The sequence below is a fragment of the Ostrinia furnacalis genome, unplaced genomic scaffold, assembly GCF_004193835.3.
Source record: "Ostrinia furnacalis isolate ACB-3 unplaced genomic scaffold, ASM419383v2 OfSCF0077, whole genome shotgun sequence".
In the NCBI taxonomy this organism is placed as follows: domain Eukaryota; kingdom Metazoa; phylum Arthropoda; class Insecta; order Lepidoptera; family Crambidae; genus Ostrinia; species Ostrinia furnacalis.
In genome coordinates, this window is record NW_021130316.1 from 200463 (window position 1) to 221042 (window position 20580).

Genomic DNA, 20580 nt, shown 5'->3' on the forward strand with positions numbered 1-20580 from the left:
CAAATGTAAAAGGTAAGCTTCAAGTATGTCGTGTGGTTCATGCGACAAATTAAACTACAGGAAGCCTGGACTGGATTTGTTTGAATCCCAGAAAGGTTCTTACAAAGAGGAAAATAAGGAAAATTTCCGGGAAAAACGTAAAAACCCAAATTCGGGCAGAGACGAGTTGAAAATAAAAATGAAGTTCAAAAGAATCTTCTGAAAAAATAAGGACTAAATCTTTATATTTATCAAAGAACTAGCTTTCCGCCCGCGGCTTCGCCCGCGTGGAATTTTGTCTGTCACAGAAAAACTTTATCGCGCGCGTCCCTGTTTCAAAAACCGGGATAAAAACTATCCTATGTTCTTTCCCGGGACTCAAACTATCTCTATGCCAAATTTCATCAAAATCGGTTGCGAGGTTTAAGCGGGAAAGCGTAACAGACAGACAGACAGACAGACAGACAGACAGAGTTACTTTCGCATTTATAATATTAGTTGGGATTGTGCAGTGTTCGGACAAAACAGTACCTTACCTATACATTCAAGGAGGAGGTTCTTTTTCGTCGTCCCAAATCTTAAGAATCACAAATTCTACAAACGTACACTTTCCAAGTTCAAAATTGAATTACCTACAGTTCAAATGCAATCCAAGTTTCGGATCTGACTGCAAAGACGTAAGTCTAAACTGAGATAGCCAAGACGCTTTGAATAGAAGCAAAGTTTGGATAGATACATTTCGGTGAATTGCATTTTGAAGAAATAGTGGCTCAGATTTGCTAGGTATTGGAGTCAGACTAAAATATCATTTCACGATGAAAGATGTAAGAGCCAACGTAAGAAGCACCTAAGTAAGAAAAGCCGTCCAATACTCTATATATTTTTTTATAAATGCACTATCTAGCTGAAGCTACTCTATCCCTTGTGCATGATTTACAGAGTATAAAATTATGGTAGAGTCAAACAAAATAAACAGTCATATTATTATTGTTACATCGGCGATTTGCGACATAGCCAAATTGGTTTAACCGTATTTAATCCACTTGGTATTTGGTCGGCTTTGTCCATTCTGTGAACCGACGATTTCGAATTTGGTCCACTTCGCAAATCTTCGAATTCGTAAGCGTCCATTTTGCGATTCTATTTTTATAATATTGAACGTACAAATCCCCCTGTTCAACGATTGCCATAGCCCAAAATGCTGTCGCTAATAAATCGATGTATCAAACTACTTACCTAAACTTAAAACGACAGAAAAGATATATGAAAAATATCTACATCTCTTCATTTATTAAACAGATATTTCAGTCTAAATGTTCCAACAACAGCTAAGTAGTTATCCACCGAAGCGAATACATTAATGTAGCTATAAATGGGTCCGCTCCTAAGGCGTGTATCCAAGTCGACTTGGCCGTTAGTTAAAAATATATCTATTAGCAATTCGGTCGACCGTCGACGGTTTTATTGTCTAGGCACAGCCAAGAAATAACAGCCAGAACATTGATTGGAATGCGCTAATAGTGACCTTTCGGCTTTAATTAAGATGATTGGATGAACGTAAAAATAGTTTGATTAGTTAATAATTAACAAAAGGACGCTGGTAGGTCAGCTCAGTAGGTAGTTAATCAATGATTGTACATTTTTGTCTTTACAATTAAATAAATGATTCTGTATGAATTTAGTAACAGGTGCCTTGTGCGAGCTTACATCAATGACGAATTATACAGAATCCCTAGCGGATATTTTTAAGCACTAAAATCTTTGTAGATTTTTTGACGCACTCGCTTACACGTTCAATGCAAACTCGCACTAAGCACGCGCCACACAGTAGGTAGGTAGGAAATAAAAAAAATCTTATGAATTACTTAAAAAATAATAGTTATTTTTTGCGTTTTAGCATTTTTTAGGTAGTTTTTGTTTGAGTTTTTTTTAGTCTAATTAATAATTTTGTTTATTAAATTATTTAATAATAAACTGGCTGTTCTTTTTGGCTTATGACGACACTGAAATATCGTGCCGTGTAGGTATTCAAGGTAACACTTGTAATATTGAGTGTAATAATTTCTACCGACGGCAAAGGAAATAGTTTTATCGGAAAACCTAGACTCTAACGTGTTCATAGTCTAGGAGTTCCTAGGCTAGGTTAAATATTAAATAGTAGTTGTAATTATTTTCTCGTTTTCCCGTTGAATTAACTATAAGGAATTTCAAGACTGCCGGAGACTACAGACATTTATTTGACCGATAGTTGGATTATTTGAAGAAAGTGGAATTTTGAGCGTCCTCATTTCACCTCGGAACCATTTCACCCAGGTCTTTACATCAGCTGTTAACAATGGTGAATTAATTCCAAGGTGAACAATGGCGACCGCTTTAGTCTGCTCAATTCACCTGGAAAATAAAGCTAGGTGAAATGAGAATACTAAAAATTCCACTTTCTTCACCCAGGTGATCAAAGTAGAATAATCCGGGATACTATATGAAAGAGCGCACATTACACTGATTTGGTATCGGCCGATTCTTCATACAAATTAGAAGTTTTTTTTATCCACCCGGTGGAAAAAAATGTAAGGTAGCAGATAAAAAAGAATGACATCGCAATTCACTTAAAATTTAGCTAATTGAAAGAAGTATTGGTAATCGTACTTGGCCATGCTATATCAAAGATGTATTAACTCTTTTAAACCGAAAGTCGAACCATTGCTGCACAAAAGCCTTCCTATTTACTACTTCTTTTATCGGAAAGCAATTCAGTTTAATGAAAAACGCGTAAACTAGTCCACAGCATAAACTAAGCCGTAAAATAACCATTAATAATTTATCCCAGTTAGTTTTCTTGGGACGTTTTATATCTTTCTTTTATGGTGTTTACCACACATATTATTATGCTAGAAGTAGGTAAGTATTGGGAAAATCAACACTGTAGAATTGTGTAGAATAAACTAAGTCCAAGGGTGGATTCGACCAAAGAAGAGTAATATTAATCTCAGAATGAATTGTCAGTTATTCGACATTTTGACATATTTCCCATACTGAAACTGTCAATGTGCTAGTTATACCAGGATTATTCTCGGATAAAAGTTTGGTCGAATCGGGCCTAAGCATATTAGTTATCTAGCTAACCCCGCTGGGTAGGCGAGCAGGATAAAATTAATTTATGTATGTTGCCCATTATGATATCCACGAGAATGTAGGATACGGGACTATTCCCACCGCTGCAACTCCTGTGTAGCCAGGATCTACAGCTTGACGGCCAATTAAAAGCCCAACCAGTGAAGGTCAAGTTTGTGGAGGAGGAAAGCTAAACTGTCATTGGACCCGCAAGGAATTAATCGTTCGTTCGTTCGTTCGTTTCAGCCGAAAGACGTCCACTGCTGGACAAAGGCCTCCCCCAAGGATTTCCACAAAGACCGGTCCTGCACCGCTTGCATCCAGGTACTTCCCGCGACCTTCACCAGATCGTCGGTCCACCTAGTGGGAGGCCTGCCCACGCTACGTCTTCCAGCTCGTGGTCGCCACTCAAGAACTTTCCTGCCCCAGCGGCCATCAGCTCTTCGAGCTATGTGCTAAAAATATTCGCTAAAATCAAGTGGCAGTGGGCGGGCCACTGCCACTTGATTTTAGCGATTCTGCGGGCTATGTCAGTCACTCTGGTTCTCCTACGGATCTCTTCATTTCAGATTCGATCACGCAGGGAAACTCCGAGCATAGCACGCTCCATCGCTCTTTGGGTGACCTTGAGCCTTCTTATGAGGCCCATAGTAAGCGACCACCGACACTAGTTTGCAAACTCAACTATTTATTTATTTAAAAGCCATAAAATCTATACGAGTAAAAGCTAAAAACTTTTCAGAGCTAGGATGAAGTTTTTTTAATGCATTCATGTCTTGGAATTTAGGAAAATGGTGTCAACAACCCAATTGTGTAAAAACTACACATTTTGCGGTAAGTATAATAAGTTCTTGTCCACGTTAATGAATAACTAACCTACAGTATTACTTAGCCGCTGCTATGAATATTCAATAGGACATGCCCCACTAATTAATGGACTTAGTTACATTTTATGTTACTAGAGCAAAATCTAGGGTAGTTCTACCTACGTATAATGGACGAAATAACTGAAAAAGCGAATCTCGTAGAGACGATGGCCGTTGGGGCAGGAAAGTTCTCGAGTGGCGACCACGGGCTGGAAGACGTAGCGTGGGCAGGCCTCCTACTAGGTGGACCGACGATCTGGTAAAGGTCGCGGGAAGAGCCTGGATGCGGGCAGCGCAGGACCGTTCATTATGGAAAACCTTGGGGGAGGCCTTTGTCCAGCAGTGGCCTTTGGCTGGAACGAAACGAACTGAAAAAATGGACTCATTATAGTGGTTATTTCAAGTACTCTAACGCCCGTATTCACTAACGATTGCTTAACTTAAGTGAAGCAGCAACGCTATGCGAAGTCTAATGCACAACGTTGAATAGAGCTCTGTGATTGGTTCGTGTGTGTCACTCCGCCACTCAAGTATTGTCCATAGACAACCTATTCATAAATAGGTTTTAATTTAGTTGCGGGTCAAATGACAGTTTAACTTTCCCTCGGGACAAACTTGACCTTCACTGGTAGGCTGTGGATGCTGGCTACACAGGAGTTGCAGCGGTGGGAACGAGAGGTGGGAATAGTCCCGTTTAGCTGACTAAGGCCCGGTTTTTTGATTCGTAGTTAAAATAACAAATTGTTAAATTTTGCTACTAATGGTTAAATATTAACAAAATGTTAACTAATAGTTTAAAAATGTATTAAAAGTCAAGCTAACCATTGTTCGAAAAACATTTTTTTCTAATGTGGTTAAATACCACTTGTCATTTGACATCTGTCAAATTTGACCATTGGTTATTTTAACTACGAATCAAAAAACCGGGCCTAAGGTTAAGAGAAAACAAACGTAGTTAATGGTTTTAGTGATTGATAACTACCATGTGCTCTTCATTTGTTTCCCATGACGTCTAGACAAATGAATTTACCCAGACGAGTTAGAGACAACTTATATTTGCGTCGAACAGTTAGATAGTACGAGTATTTCTCAGACATTGGCTCTTTGCCAAAATTGGTAACCTAACCAAAATATTTTTGGCCAGCCAGTGTGAATTTGGTTGGCATGTTTAAGTTTTAATACTAACATGTCAGCAACATATCCAGTAAATAAGTTAGATGGCTCAAAATGTGCTGGTTGAGTTAGATAAAAATAATACCTCTTAGGGAAATGCCACTGCCAATTCAAATGTAGTTAATTTGATCCCAATCGACTGCTAAACTATAGATAAACTGTGTGAACTGAAGCGTATTTAGCTAAACTACATTTAAAAACAAATTCCTTCGCTGCGTCTGTCTGTTCCAGATAAAGTCAAAAACTACTAGACGAATTTTCATACAGTTTTCGCCATAAGATAGAGTAATTATGATTTAATTGTTCAATGGAGGAGTATGATAGTTTTTACCCTCGTTTAATAATAAGGGTTGTTACGGACACTATAATCTTTCTGTGACAGACCGATAGTTAAGCGAGGGAAACCGCAGGAAAAATCTAGTTAGTATTATTATTTTTAAAACCATTACTGCAGGCTACGGAGGACATAAAACATTTTTATCGTTTCTATCGCGGTAAAAACCCTTTGTTTTGTTGGACGCAGTTTTTAATTTATGCTAAGCCTTTTCCCATTTGACCTCCATTGCTTTGCACTAGTGGGAGCTTTTAATGCTTGTAGTTGTAGCAATTAAACTTTCACTAGTTATTACCCGCGACTGTGTTTGCATGTTAGTTCAGTAATATAAGAGTCATAGAAGATACCTTTCTAACGCTAACACAAACATTACTATAAGGTCTCACAGTGCGCGTGGACGCACAGGGTGACACACGAAACAATCAGAGATATATTTAACGCTGTGCGTTCGATTTGCTGCTTCACTTAAGCAAGCATTGTTTGAAAATACGGGCGAAGAGTAAAAACATTTATATGTGCAAAAGTGTAAATAAATAAATAAATAAAAATAAAAATAGGACACGTGGAAATACAGGGTTACGGATTCATACTGAATGGGGATCTATCTGTTTAGGAAAAGACTTGACAACAATCCCCCATATAACATGAAGTAACTCGGATGACGAAACTATAAATCAGTTTAACACATACATCGCAATAATTACATTAACACAATGAAGATACACCAAGTAGAGTTACCTCATTTATCTAAGAGTTATCGGGGTTTGGGAAGAATAAAAATCACTCCAGGATTTAAGCTAATCATTTGCTAAGGGATTTCTATATAACCAAGGAACTTGGAGTCTCCTAGGAGAGACAGGGGCACTTACACAGGGTGTGCTTAAAAAGACACTAGCTCATCATCATTCTTGCTTCATCAAACCTCTGATTACTTTCGTTGCGGGTCCAATGACTGTTCAACTTTCCCCCGGAAAAACTTGGTCTTCACTGGTTGGGTTTTTATTGGCGGTCAAGCTGTAGACCCTGGCTACACAGGAGTTGCAGCGGTGGGAACGAGAGGTGGGAACAGTCTCTTAATTTGTGATGCGTTCTTTGGTCTTAATGATCCTGGCTACACAGCAGTTGCAGCGGTAGGAACGAGAGATGGGAATTATAGTTCCGTAGTTGGAGGTATTCGTCCTTTGGCCTTGATGGGAAGTGAACCCACTGCGTTTGATTCCATTGCGATGCAAATAATAATAACACTGTTTGTCAAGGACCTCTCTACAATAAATCACAAGCCTAGCAATTATAAATACATGATACTGTGTTCAACTAATTGGGGTCAGTTTGCAGTGAAATGTTTCATAATTTCCATAATACCACATGGTGTAGTATGATATGATAATGTTGTATTAGCATTAAAAGGTCGTACGCATTCAGTACCGTACACTTACTAAAATCAAGTGGCAGTGGGCGGGGCACATACCTAGCTCGCAGAGCTGATGGCTGCTGGGGCAGAAAAGTTCTCGAGTGGCGACCACGGGCCGGAAGACGTAGCGTGGGCAGGCCCCCCACTAGGTGGACCGGCGATCTGGTGAAGGTCGCGGGAAGTACCTGGATGCGGGCAGCGCAAATCCTTGGGGGAGGCCTTTGTCCAGCAGTGGACGTCATTTGGCTGAAACGAACGAACGATCGTGCTATTTTGCAACCAAATTGTGCAGTTTGATTTGCTGTTGGCTGTTGTACGTTTTGTTAGAACAACGATAAACCTGTGTAATAAATTTAGATGAAATACCGTTGCAACATAATCTATGACGCGCAACATGCAACGTCTGTTGTCTAAAAATATACCATCGGAGTTTAATAGTATATTTTATTTAGGTATATCGCATGCGCGCGTAAAATACGTGTAAGCTCTATATTTTATTACAATGTTTGGAGTTTGTTATGCTATTTTAATATAAGTATTTTAGCCTTTTCAGTATTTAGTTAGTATCTACTTCATCATTAGAGAAAGGACAAATCTGACAACATCATAAGTAGGATAGCTTGGATATTAGGAAGAAACAATACCGCTGTTACATGTAACAAAATGTTAATTGGTTAAAAGATACAAGTAACAACATAATCACAAAGATCTTTTACTATTAGAAGCCACCAAAGTGCGCAATATTGTAAACAATCGTGCGTAGCTTTTGCGTAACTGCTTTCACGCATGTAAGTTCGAGAACATTCTATGAATTACTTTTTGCATGAATCCACTAGCTAGTGTAACATCACTGCTCTGAACGTAACGGGACGAGTCTAATCCCACCACTGCAACTCCTGTGTATCCAGGATCTACAGCTTGGCCTCCAATAAAGCCTACATAGTGAAGGTTGAGTAGTCCCGGGGGAGACAGTTAGCTACAGTCTTGAAACCCGCAACGAATTTAATCAGAAGAATACCTAACAAGCGGAATTGAAGGTAAGACTAGTGGAACATCACCTTGATTTAAGGGATGACGCACACTTCAATTTGCATTAACCTCCACCTTAAGGTGGTCTGAAAAGGTTGCTTTTAGCATAGCTTTTAGACCGACAACGTCAGGGTCTCTCATGGACTTTTAAATTTCCCTGAAGAAGTCTTTTAGTCGTTTAAATTGGAAAAAAACAAAATTTACCAAAAACAATGAAGAGATACGGGATTTACCAACACGTTTGCTACGGCTTCCGCACTCTATGAATGTTTAAAAAAAATATCTGCAATGGTAGGTACACTATAACGCTATGGGCTTCAGGATAAGAAACCCATGTCTACGTCATACTTTATTAAACTACAGCTAGTTTAACTGTGCCAAGAATGAAATTGATAAAAGGAAGGACAGTTTTTTTGGCATAAAGAATTGGAATAAAATAAATCTTCGAAGATTTTTCGAAAAGAGAATAAAATAAATGTGTACCTATTAAACTTGTAGATAGGTAGTTATTTAAAGAAATATCTGTATTCTTTAGAACAAAACTAGAGGCAATACAAAGAAACGGCATAAACTAAACTTACTCGGAAGCAACAGTTCCATTGTTTCAATCGCACTTAACTTGGTCAACACAGAACTTTATTAACTGCACTTTATTTTAAACCTTTTATTCTTTATGAAAAACACAAAAACTGCACACTACACACACACATCTATAAAAATAACTAAATTAATGTCCCCAATTTAAATTAAAAACCTTTTTATTGCACTATTTTGACACAAAATTTTGCACTATTTGGCGAAACTTGCTTTTACCCTAAATTGGTATCCGAACTTTTTAAAATGGTCTCAGAGCTTTTTATTATCGAAGTAATATTCCACTGAAAATCATTTACAGGAGCTTAAAAGCCGTGTTGAGTCTGCGGAATGCCGCAGGCGACTGAAGGAAAGCTGCAAAGCTAAAAGCTTTCGGAAAAGCTCAGGGTTGCCAACGAGGGGAAAATAATGGGGAGACGGGTAATGTGGGGCAGTAAATTAGCTATAACTTGCGTAGTATTATGGCGTCTTTTGTCGATGAAAACTACGCGTTTTCCATTGTTAATAAACAAGTCAATGTATTGATAACTTTTTATTATAAGAAAGTAGTTACTAACACGCGGTTAATAAATATGCAGTTGTAAGTACGATTTACAAATAAAATATAATGTAGTAATACTTACTATGTCCAATGTCCAGTAATTCGATTTTATCAAAGTTAATTATTTTATGTATAAATGATTAAAAAAAATATAAACAGGTATTAACGCTATTTATATTAATTACTTAAATTATTATGCAACGTGAATTTTTAAGAAACGTCGGACAAAATGCCAAATTCCGACTAAAATAGGCGAAGAAACTGAACTGACGCATCCTTTTCATTGCTGTAACGTTGAACCTGTCCAATGGAATAAATAAATAACCATCCTTCTGGCGCAGTCGGGTAAAAAGTAAGGTAAGCTGCATAAAGTAGTGCACACACCTGCAATCTGCATAATTTTGTTGCAGGTACTTCCTACACGATTTATGTGACAGCCCTCGCGAGATTCGCTGTGGTTATTTACTATTGTAACCTTGGCTTCATATGTAGTTTTCTGCTGAATACTCGTAACTAACTCGATTTAACGCCTAGCGCAGTTGGATTCAATTTTTCGAAGTAATTCAAATATTTTCTAGATATACAGGGTGTCCCAGAATGGGTAAATCAAACTGCTAGGGGAGGTAGCTCTACTAATGTACTATCCCTAAAAAATATGAAAAAAAAAAACTCAATACGTATTATTATTCATATTATCTTTTCTCTNTATCCACTGTCGTGTGAAAATACACAGTACGGCCGCATGTGCCAGTCGTAACATAGTGCCGTGCTCGTGTTCTAATGCGGTTTCCTATTATCGATAAATAGAAGTAAATTATAATTTTCTATTTTGTAATTTTAAATAAAAAAATGATGTGTTACTTGCGATTATAAGATTATACAAAAAAAATAATAACAGTAGAAGTAATTAGTAACTGTCAACTATGTAATTACTATAAGAGCTAGTTGAAAGCCTAATATAGGCATTATTTTTGATAAACATATGCGGTACGCAGATCGCCATAATTAAAAAGTAAATAGTTAGTGATAGTAGTTAATAATAACGTATAATAATAAAAAGGTTTTCATACATAAGCATTTTGTGAAATCAGTTTCGAGCCTTGCCCCTAGCGATTTAAAGTATCGATATCTTGTCAACTCCATTTTGTCTTTGTTCTCTCACTAGTTTTCAAAGTGTGCGTCACGTCACGCGGCCATTGATTGGCCATACGGCATACCTTCTGGCCAATCACAGCACTTTTAAGCCGGTTGCACATGTTGTCGTAGACTCTCAGTCGCTTTGTTTTTACACAGTTGAATGTGCGTGTGGGAGCTGTGGTGGGGGAAATGTGGGGACACTGGTTCTCGTTGTAGTTACGCGCGACTTCATATCTATTCTCTTTCTATGATCTGAGATCTTATCTAAGTCTGTCGCTATATCGTTTCGGTAGTTGAGGCACAAAATAAGAACCCTAGCGCGACGGCCGCGGCCGAGCGTAGCGATGCAAAGCTAAGTACTTAATATGAGTTTATCTTGTCTTATTTTGTGGTTGAGGTAAGATAGCCAGTTCCTCTATGGTTGAGGGTTTCGGGTGAAGCTCGTTTCTATCTTTAGCCTGATCATTACTGCTATGGCTAAAATGATAGCATTATTTATTTGCTATCTTATTATCGTAAAAGCTTNAAAACTTAAGTTTTTTGTACAGATCCGCATCCGCATCCGCATCCGCGGATGTGAGCCTCTTTAAATCCGCATCCGCATCCGCATCCGCGGATGTGGAAAAAAGTGGATCCGCAACATCCCTAGTCTGGATGTTTGTTACTCTTTCACGCAAAAACTCTGAGCAGGAACATTAAAGCGAGCCGAATCCGAGCCCGACTTTATACTCGGAATACATAATTTACGGCGGGCTCAGCGTACGTTTAGTTTTATGGAGTGCCTCGGAGGAAGGATATGATTATGGAACTCTTTTATTTCATGTAATTAGTATTTCGCCAGTGAAGAGAGAGATTTTTATGCTTGAAAATCTTACGAATTCATCCCTTTGGAGTCATTCAGTTGATTACACTTTTTTTGGGGACACAATCACTATTTTACGCAAAATTGAAAAGGATACAGTGGTTCTGTGGTCATTAAAGATGGTTTCAGTTGATCATATAACTCTTCATGCTCGTAGTATCATGAAGTTCCTTTCCTTCGACAAGATCTTCCTTGGGCAATACGTTTTATTATTTTTAAAGTGACTTGCTTACGACAACGACTTTCAAGCGAAATAAATCATTTTGATTTGATTTGAACAAGTACTTAATAGAATCTGACGGTACTTTAGGTAGATCCACAATAATAAAAATACTAAAATTAATACCATTTTCTTTTAATTCCCATAAGTAATAATCAATAAATTAAATATCAATCACATCAACCAGCAAACATTATAATTTGCTTTTAATTCTCATAAGCAATTATTATCAATAAATTAAGCATCAACCAGTACTCATTTTAATACAAGTGCGTAAACTGAACTAAGACGATAATGTAGGTGACGCAGAAGTTGCACACGATGAAGGGCAGCGTCCAGTCGAGCGGGATGACCTTGCAGACTGTGAACCGGAGCGGCCGGGCCTCGATGTAGCTGATGAAGCGCTGGATGTCTTTGGCGTGCTTCTGATCTGGGATTAAAAAAAGATACTTAATAACAATACTTAACAGACGCTTCATACTATGGACAAACTTCAGAAAACATAATTTAACTTTATATGAGCGTCCACAGCATGACGCTATGAAGAAGAGTTTAAAGCTTTCAAGCTTACAGAGATTGATGATGATAAAAAAAATGATTTAAAAGAAAAATCTGAAAACAACATTATCAAAATCAGTTCATTCTAGCCTAGGAAGATGATGACAATACATACAAATAAAGTTATTAAATCATACCTCTTTCCAAATAAAGTTTGTCGTGTAAAATCAATTTAATTTTCTGAACCTCTGCCACCAGTAGCCCTGCAGAGAATGCCGGTGAGAAGACCACTATCAACGACTGGGTAGTCGAAAGATACCCGCCAAAGTTGGTACTCTGAAACATTTTACTTTGAAATATACCGAAAACTATAATATTCATATTTTAAATTGTGCACTCTTACATACGATGTCTTACCCATGTTCCATCAGAAGTTAATTGCTTTAAAGTAAAAAAGATTGACGCCGTGCATTCACATGTATTGAAAAGTAGGGCCACTATGCACTGAAACGAAACAAATTGTGTCACTATTTTAGTACAAACTTTGCCATCAAATCTTATGTCTATTCTGAATATAAAAATGAACTTACCACGCCGTCAAACGTTTCTTTAACTTTCTCCGTAACCTCAACGATAGTCATGTAAAGTTTTTGATAGTAAATAATATTTGTAGAGTTTTTGACGATATTGGTGAATTTTTTCATGCGACGATAAACAAAATAGAAGAAGAAGAAGATTATAATGAGGACAATATCCACGCACAACAGAGGTATGAAAAAGACAACTCTGATGACAGTTATTTTAATGCAGATATTCGAGTTTAGAGCACAGAAAAAAACCGCCAAGATGATTCGAAACAATAGAGTAAACAAACATGATATAATAACTAAAATGTCCAAATGGTAGGAATCAGAGTCAATGCCGATAGTGGAATCAAAAGAAGTCAACTCCTTTTGTAGCGTATAAAAGGATTTTTCAGAATCGGAGAAGAGCAGAACCATGACGTAAAAAGTATATTCCAAGCAGAAGACCGAATACCACACTGAAAGCGTCATATCGTCCAAGTATAAATAGAAGCAAATTACACATGCAAGAGCAATGCACAGACATTGAACCAAAGTGAAAAATTTTATCACCCATTTTTGTCTTATAGATGTGTATTTTGCAAAACCAAAGTCCAAAGAAAGGAACAATTGAAGTGCTAAGAATACTTTGGTTAATCTCTTCGAACTCTTCTTCTCTCTATCTTTTGTTTTTATAAGAAAGTTAATTTGTGGGACTACGGGATACGTTTTTTCGTTCACCATTTGGAATAATAAACAGTATGATCACAACAAAAGATCCTTTATGATACAGTAAAACTTGAAGAATGAAGGTACTACTTTAAAAGATTATAATCCATTATAGTCATTTCATTTGAAAAGTAATAAAGTAAAACCGTTTTCGTTAATAAGAATGATGTCTGTGTAACACTATTAATGTCCAATCAATACCTAACATAAGTACCGTATGCACAGGTACAAACATTAAAGTAATGACGACATAGATAGTCCTACTAATATTATAAATGCAAAAGTTTGGATGTCTGGATGTATGGATGTCTGGATGTTTGTTACTCTTTCACGCAAAAACTCCTGAACGGATTTTGATGAAACTTTACAGTAATATTGTTTATAATCCAGAATAACAATATTATAGGCTATAAATTTATGACGATCTGTGACAAATGAAATTTCACGCGGGTGAAGCCGCGGGCAAAAGCTAGTAAATTATAATATTAAAAATGCGATCCTGTTTAATAACGACTAATAAAGGAGACGACGACACAATATCAAGCTTAGCACTACGTATTTTGCGACTAACATAGTGTGATGAACTAGAACAAATTAGTGATCTGCACAACAATGATCTGGTAAGTGATGCAGAGGTCCAGCATGGTGACCGGCAGCGACCAGTCGAGCGGCACCACCTCGAGCACGGTGAACTGCATGGGGTGCCCCTCGACGTATGCCAGGAACTCTTCCAACTCTTCATGGACTTCGCCATCATCTAAAATTGAACAATATGCTATCAATAGACACAAAATATTCTGATCGAAATTCATACTCAAAAATAAAAACTATCAAGTTAAACTAAATTAAATTTTTATGTGACCATTGTTATTTTCTGCCCTTTAGTATTGTTCGTTCGTTTCAGCCGAAAGACGTCCACTGCTGGACAAAGGCCTCCCCCAAGGATTTCCACGAAGACCGATCCTGCGCCGCTCGCATCCAGGCACCTCCCGCGACCCTCACCAGATCGTCGGTCCACCTAGTGGGAGGCTTGCCCACGCTACGTCTTCCGGCTCATGGTCGCCACTCAAGAACTTTCCTGCCCCACCGGCCATCAGCCCTACGAGCTATGTGCCCCGCCCAAAATACCGCAGTGCCTCAAGACAAAAGTGTTTAACCAGTGTGTGTTGCCAGTGATGGTATACGGAGCTGAGACGTGGTCGCTTACTATGGGCCTCATAACAAGGCTCAAGGTCACCCAAAGGGCGATGGAGCGTGCTATGCTCGGAGTTTCCCTACGTGATCGAATCAGAAATGAGGAGATTCGTAGGAGAACCAGAGTGACTGACATAGCCCGCAGAATCGCTAAAATTTCCTATCGAATAAACAGGAACCATTCAAATCGGACCAGAAATCTTTAAGTAATTGGTGTATGTAAAGATTGTAAAGATTTTTGGACGACACAATTGTCACGATTTACGATGAAAACGATCAAATAACGAAGTCCAGGAAAACTAAAAATGCTCATGAAATAAAAACTACTCAGTCAAATTAAATTAAATTGAAATGGGACCAAATGAGAGCTATTTTGCATCGATTTAAAAAAGAATTTCCTAAATCGGATTAGAAACCTCGGCGTAATCGGTGTACATACTTTTAAAAAAAACATACCAAACGAATTGAGAACCTCCTCCTTTTGTTGAAGTCGGTTAAAAATATGCTCAGAGTGGCCTACAACAGCATAATGTTCAATGGCGGAATGTTCGCTGTTCCATTAAAGTGAACTACAAAATAACTGTTTCACTCAAGTACCTCTTTCTAAAAGTAGTTTGTCGTGTAAAAGCAGCCTCAGTTCATCAACTGCCGACGTCACCATACCAGCCGCAACTGCGGGACCACACAGAAGTATGTAGCTTTGTACTGTATACAAAGTATGCAGGATAAAGTCAAAAACTGCAAATTCCTGCAAACACATTTCAAATTAGAAACCATAAACAAAAAGTGCCTATTAATAATGTAAGATATTGATCTTCTATTGTAAACGTAATTATGAATGATCTTACTGCAAAATGCTGAGATTTCAATGTCGTCAAGCCTAAGTAGATCGACACAACTAAATCTGGAAATGTGACTGCTAATGCAAGCACATACTGGAACAATAAAATGTTGTATAAACGTGTGCACAATCACGATTACAATTTTAAACACATAATACTTTACTTACCAAACAATCAAAACATTTTTTTGCTGAGTCTATCGCTAGAACAATGTTCTTATAAACTTCCAAATAATGCGGTATGCGCCGATCATCGCTCCTCCTTTTGAACTTCGATTGAATTGAACCAGTCAAAGTTTTGATCCGTCGATATACAGAATAGAAAATAAAGAAACTAATGATCATGGTGATATCATAAGTGAACAGCTGGAGTAGGTACAAGTGCCAGCCTGAATTTCTGTTCAAAGATGTATCAGTACTCAACGTAAACACAACAATAAGTACGATTCTATAAGCACACCATAATACACAGCAAATGATCATAATCAAATTCATGTTAAATGCAGGACTCTCAGTTGACAGATTTGTATCGATCGATATTAATGCTTTTTGCAAGTCACAAAATGAACTTCCATGCTTGAATGCGAAGAGAATCAATGAATTCGAAAAATAGAGTAACGGTCCTAATATTGTCAGGTACTGAGTTACGGCGTCTAGATCCATTGTTGCTGCCGTTCTCGATGCTATCAATGGGATTTGAAACGTCATTAATGTGTATGTACACATACAAAAGGCGTATGAAATTGTTAAACATGTTAATATTCTATTTACTTTTACCGATGGGAAATTAACAAAGCCGAAGTCTAGGGATAAAATTATGAGCAGGAGAGTGAAGAATATTTTATTACATTTGGATATGTTACTGTTTTGGTTAATGTTATTATGATTCGGCATATTGGGAAAAATTATCATCTCTGGATAATAAAATCACTTGTACTAAAACTGGTAAGGATATAGCACTACCGCAGTACACACACTACTCAGTGTAATGGATTACATCTACGAGCACTCAAAAGCTTAACAAGTAAGTAGTTCCGACCAATAATGATTACATTATAAGGTACCACTAATACATTAGTATTTCAAGTAGGAAGTCTTCATAAGTAACTATTAACCTTTATTAAAAACTGTCAACGGAAGAAAAATGAAATTAACTTGTATTTTTTAAATATTCATTTCCCAATTTCAAATATTCATGCCATCCTTCGATGATAAATATAATGTATACAGGCGCGATCGAGAGAGTAGTGGGTTCCATGCGTTTAAGGGGGGTGGTGGGGTTTTGATTGCCATTTCGAAAAGATTTACCTCCCAGCGTCTTTATGACTGTGATTCGGACTGCGAAGATTTATGGGTGAGCATTGATGTGGTCACTGGTGAAGGTAATGTGGAGAAAATAAATATTTGCGGTGTATATATCCCTCCTCCTGTGCAAAAGCACATCTTTAAACATTTCTTTGATAATTGTAATAGGGTTTTGGAATCACTCAACGGAACGGCACTTGTGGTGGGAGATTTCAATATGAGTTGCATGCAGTGGCATACCACGGAGCATACTTCAGGTCTCAACGCAACCAATTGCAGTAGTATAATGCAAAATATGTTAATTAATTTCATGTCACTTAACAATATGTCACAATACAACAACATTCTTAATAGCAAAAGTAAAATTCTAGATCTGGTTTTATGTAATGGCGTTATCACCGGCATTTCTGCGAATGGTGACCCCTTGACCAACATTGATCATTTGCATCCACCTATTAATTTTTGCCTATCACTCGATTGCTGTGAAATGCTGTCTCCTAACAATGCTCCTAGACTGTGTTTCTACCATCAAAAACAATACTTGTCAAAAAAACCAAGTCTCGCAACTCAGTTGTTCTACGGTAAAAAGTTGTGAGATCCATGTAATACCAAGTCCAGGCCAGGAAATCTTTAACGTTTTACATAAATATATTGACTTGGCCATCGCACTAAATAATTTAATTTACACGTGTTTTCATGCGATGGCCAAGTCAATATTTTATGTAAAACGTTAAAGATTTCCTGGCCTGGACTTGGTATTACATGGATCTCACAACTTTTTACCGTAGAACAACTGAGTTGCGAGACTTGGTTTTTTTGACAAGTATTGTTTTTGATGGGATCTCATTTCTTTTTGTATTTTGTAGACAGCAGTTATGTATCTAGAAAACTGGACCGAAATTGAAAAATTTTACTCGACTTGGCGGTTGCACTACCGTGCCCCCAAATATTTTAGTTTTTCCTTGATTCATACACATTAGTGACTTTTTACAAACGTCTTCAGAAATTCGATACTTATGGTGCCATCTAGTGAGATTGATTTGGAATGATTCAAGATTTATAGGCATCGGGTTCCCGTAATATGGCCAAAATAGAAGTTCCTAGTGTTATCGAATATTTTTGTGTTGATTTAAAAAAAATGCCTATGTAACTTTTATTATATCTGGAGGATTTCACCAATATCATACTATTCTATTAAAGTTACTATGATTTTTTTACTATCTCTGTTTAATATAAACTTGTGTAAATAATATAAATTCAAATTTTACCAAAGTTACACTCTATTGATACATCAGAAGGTCTTCAAAGTTACGTACGTATGCCGTACGTACGTCAGTGTTAGTGTAACAAAATGACACGTCAGTGGTTAAGGGTTAAACAGCTGCCTAAAGAACGCAGTTGTAAGCTTGCAAATAATAACTGGGACGAAGAGACCGAAGAAAAATGGCGACAGGAAATTTGGAAAGGAAACATGCGCACTTACCAATAATACCTGGTTTTATGTAATGGCGTTATCACCGGCATTTCTGCGAATGGTGACCCCTTGACCAACATTGATCATTTGCATCCACCTATTAATTTTTGCCTATCACTCGATTGCTGTGAAATGCTGTCTCCTAACAATGCTCCTAGACTGTGTTTCTATAAAGCTGACTACGCGAGTATAATAAAGGAACTGAACGCTACAGATTGGGACCAAGTGCTCGATCAGGGTCAGTCGCTTGATGAAATGGTGACTAGGTTTTATGACGTACTGAAACACTTAATAAATAAATATGTGCCTAAATCTAAACCTAGGCATTCGGGGTATCCGTGTTGGTTCACTCCACCTTTGATCAAGGCATTGAAGGAAAAACATAAATATAAAATGAAAATTCATAAATACAACAAAAATCCTAGAGATGTTTTGTCCTTCGAACTTCTGAAAAAAAGATGTACAAAATTGAAATCCTTAGCCTATAGTAAGTACATCAAATCCATGGAGACATCGTTACGATCAAACCCCAAATTTTTATGGTCATTTATTAAAAATAAAAAACATGCCAAGAAAAGCACAATACCAACGGAAATGTTCGGTGGTACCGCCAAGGCCTCTAGTGGGCCTGAAATTTGCAATCTTTTTGCACAACAATTTTCCTCAGTTTACAGCTGCTCAAACATTCCGCCCTCGAAGCATGATCCATACAATATTTGCGGCCAGCACCTATCTACCATATCATTTTCAACGTATGAAGTCTATAAAGCATTAAAAAGACTTGATCGTAACAAGGGTGCTGGAGCTGATGGACTACCGGCATTGTTTGTGGTCAATTGTGCTGACTCTCTAGCATATCCTCTGAGCATTATAATAAATAGATCACTAAAGGATGGCATTTTTCCAATGGCTTGGAAACAATCTCTAATATTACCACTGCACAAGTCAGGTGACAATAGCTCGGTCAGGAACTATACAGTGTTTGCTAAAATTATTGAATCCCTCTTGTATCCTGTGATCACACATCAATTCAAGCAAATAATTGTATCCGAACAGCATGGCTTCGTCAAGGCGCGGTCAACCACGACTAATCTGGTATCTTTTGTCGAAGATCTAATTCAGGCTATGGACCGCGGTGAAACTGTGGACGCCCTGTATACTGATTTCAGCAAAGCGTTCGACAAGGTGAACCATGAGATGCTATTGCACAAATTGGAGAGTATTGGAGTGTCCGGATCACTCTTGAGTTGGTGTCGGTCATACCTAGCGAATAGAACATCTGTCGTTGTTGTGAGTGGCTATTCATCGTCTCCATTTTCTGTACCTTCAGGCGTTCCTCAAGGTTCCCATTTGGGTCCCTTACTGTTCAATATCTATATCAACGACATAGCTGGGTATCTTGTTGGCTCCAAACATTAACTCTTTGCCGATGACTTGAAGCTCTTCCGCTCCATTCGCACACCTGCTGATTCAGCGCTACTACAAAATGACCTGAACAACTTGAATTCATGGTGCTCTAGAAACGGCATGTGCTTAAACGTCGATAAGTGCTTTGTTGTTAGGTTTACCAGGAAGAAGAAGCTAACCCCCACTGCATATTTCCTCAATGGGAATCAGCTGTCGGAAGTGGAGNTGGAGACATCGTTACGATCAAACCCCAAATTTTTATGGTCATTTATTAAAAATAAAAAACATGCCAAGAAAAGCACAATACCAACGGAAATGTTCGGTGGTACCGCCAAGGCCTCTAGTGGGCCTGAAATTTGCAATCTTTTTGCACAACAATTTTCCTCAGTTTACAGCCGCTCAAACATTCCGCCCTCGAAGCATGATCCATACAATATTTGCGGCCAGCACCTATCTACCATATCATTTTCAACGTATGAAGTCTATAAAGCATTAAAAAGACTTGATCGTAACAAGGGTGCTGGAGCTGATGGACTACCGGCATTGTTTGTGGTCAATTGTGCTGACTCTCTAGCATATCCTCTGAGCATTATAATAAATAGATCACTAAAGGATGGCATTTTTCCAATGGCTTGGAAACAATCTCTAATATTACCACTGCACAAGTCAGGTGACAATAGCTCGGTCAGGAACTATAGGCCCATTTCTATTATTCCAGTGTTTGCTAAAATTATTGAATCCCTCTTGTATCCTGTGATCACACATCAATTCAAGCAAATAATTGTATCCGAACAGCATGGCTTCGTCAANTTCAATTTCATAAAAGTATTTTTTTTTTTTGCAAAATTATTGTAAAATTACTAATTTATTGTTATTTAACTTATTTCAATTTAAAATTTACTAATGTTCTGTGCTACGTTAATTCAATTTCTTTTGTGTAACGCCTATAATTAAGATAGCACTTAACCTATTATATAAGCATGTATAATATTGTCTAAAATGGTGTATGTCTTGTTGGTGTTAATAAATAAATAAATAAATAAATAAATAAATAAATGAACATTAAGTTCGTGCTATTATAACTCTTGTATCAAATTCAATCAATCTAGTATAATTGGTGATCTGCACGACAATGATCTGGTAGCTGATGCAGAGGTTACGGATTAAAACACATTCTTAAGTTTGAGAACTGCTATTTAAGTTACAGATGACGCCACACTAAGCCAAATACGGCATCTTATTTAGTTGTAATAGGTACTATAATGCAATTAACGTTTTATTGTCTGATGATGAACTAGAACAAATTAGTGAT

The 20580-nt window shown here is 37.6% G+C and overlaps 3 protein-coding genes across 3 annotated transcripts in view; all 3 read right to left on the reverse strand.

Moving 5' to 3' along the window:
* Positions 1-8562, reverse strand: part of LOC114351050 (ryanodine receptor-like) — a 71497-nt gene extending 62935 nt beyond the window's left edge. The window contains exon 1 of the mRNA XM_028302092.1: positions 8485-8562. The gene's annotated coding sequence lies outside the window, so the exon portion shown is untranslated. The remainder of the gene's footprint in view (positions 1-8484) is intronic.
* Positions 1-12396, reverse strand: part of LOC114351118 (uncharacterized) — a 47944-nt gene extending 35548 nt beyond the window's left edge. The window contains exons 1-3 of the mRNA XM_028302186.1: positions 12346-12396; positions 11953-12091; positions 11525-11687 (exon numbers count right to left, since the gene is read on the reverse strand). Of these exons, the coding sequence (XP_028157987.1) occupies positions 11525-11687; positions 11953-12091; positions 12346-12396 (353 nt within the window). The remainder of the gene's footprint in view (positions 1-11524; positions 11688-11952; positions 12092-12345) is intronic.
* Positions 12397-13596: 1200 nt separating this feature from the next.
* On the reverse strand, positions 13597-14902 carry LOC114351127 (uncharacterized). Its single transcript, XM_028302196.1, has 2 exons — positions 14839-14902; positions 13597-13804 (listed from the first exon to the last, which is right to left on the reverse strand). The coding sequence occupies exons 1-2, from the start codon at positions 14900-14902 to the stop codon at positions 13632-13634; spliced, it is 237 nt and encodes a 78-aa protein (XP_028157997.1). The 3' UTR covers positions 13597-13631.
* Positions 14903-20580: the final 5678 nt, after the last annotated feature.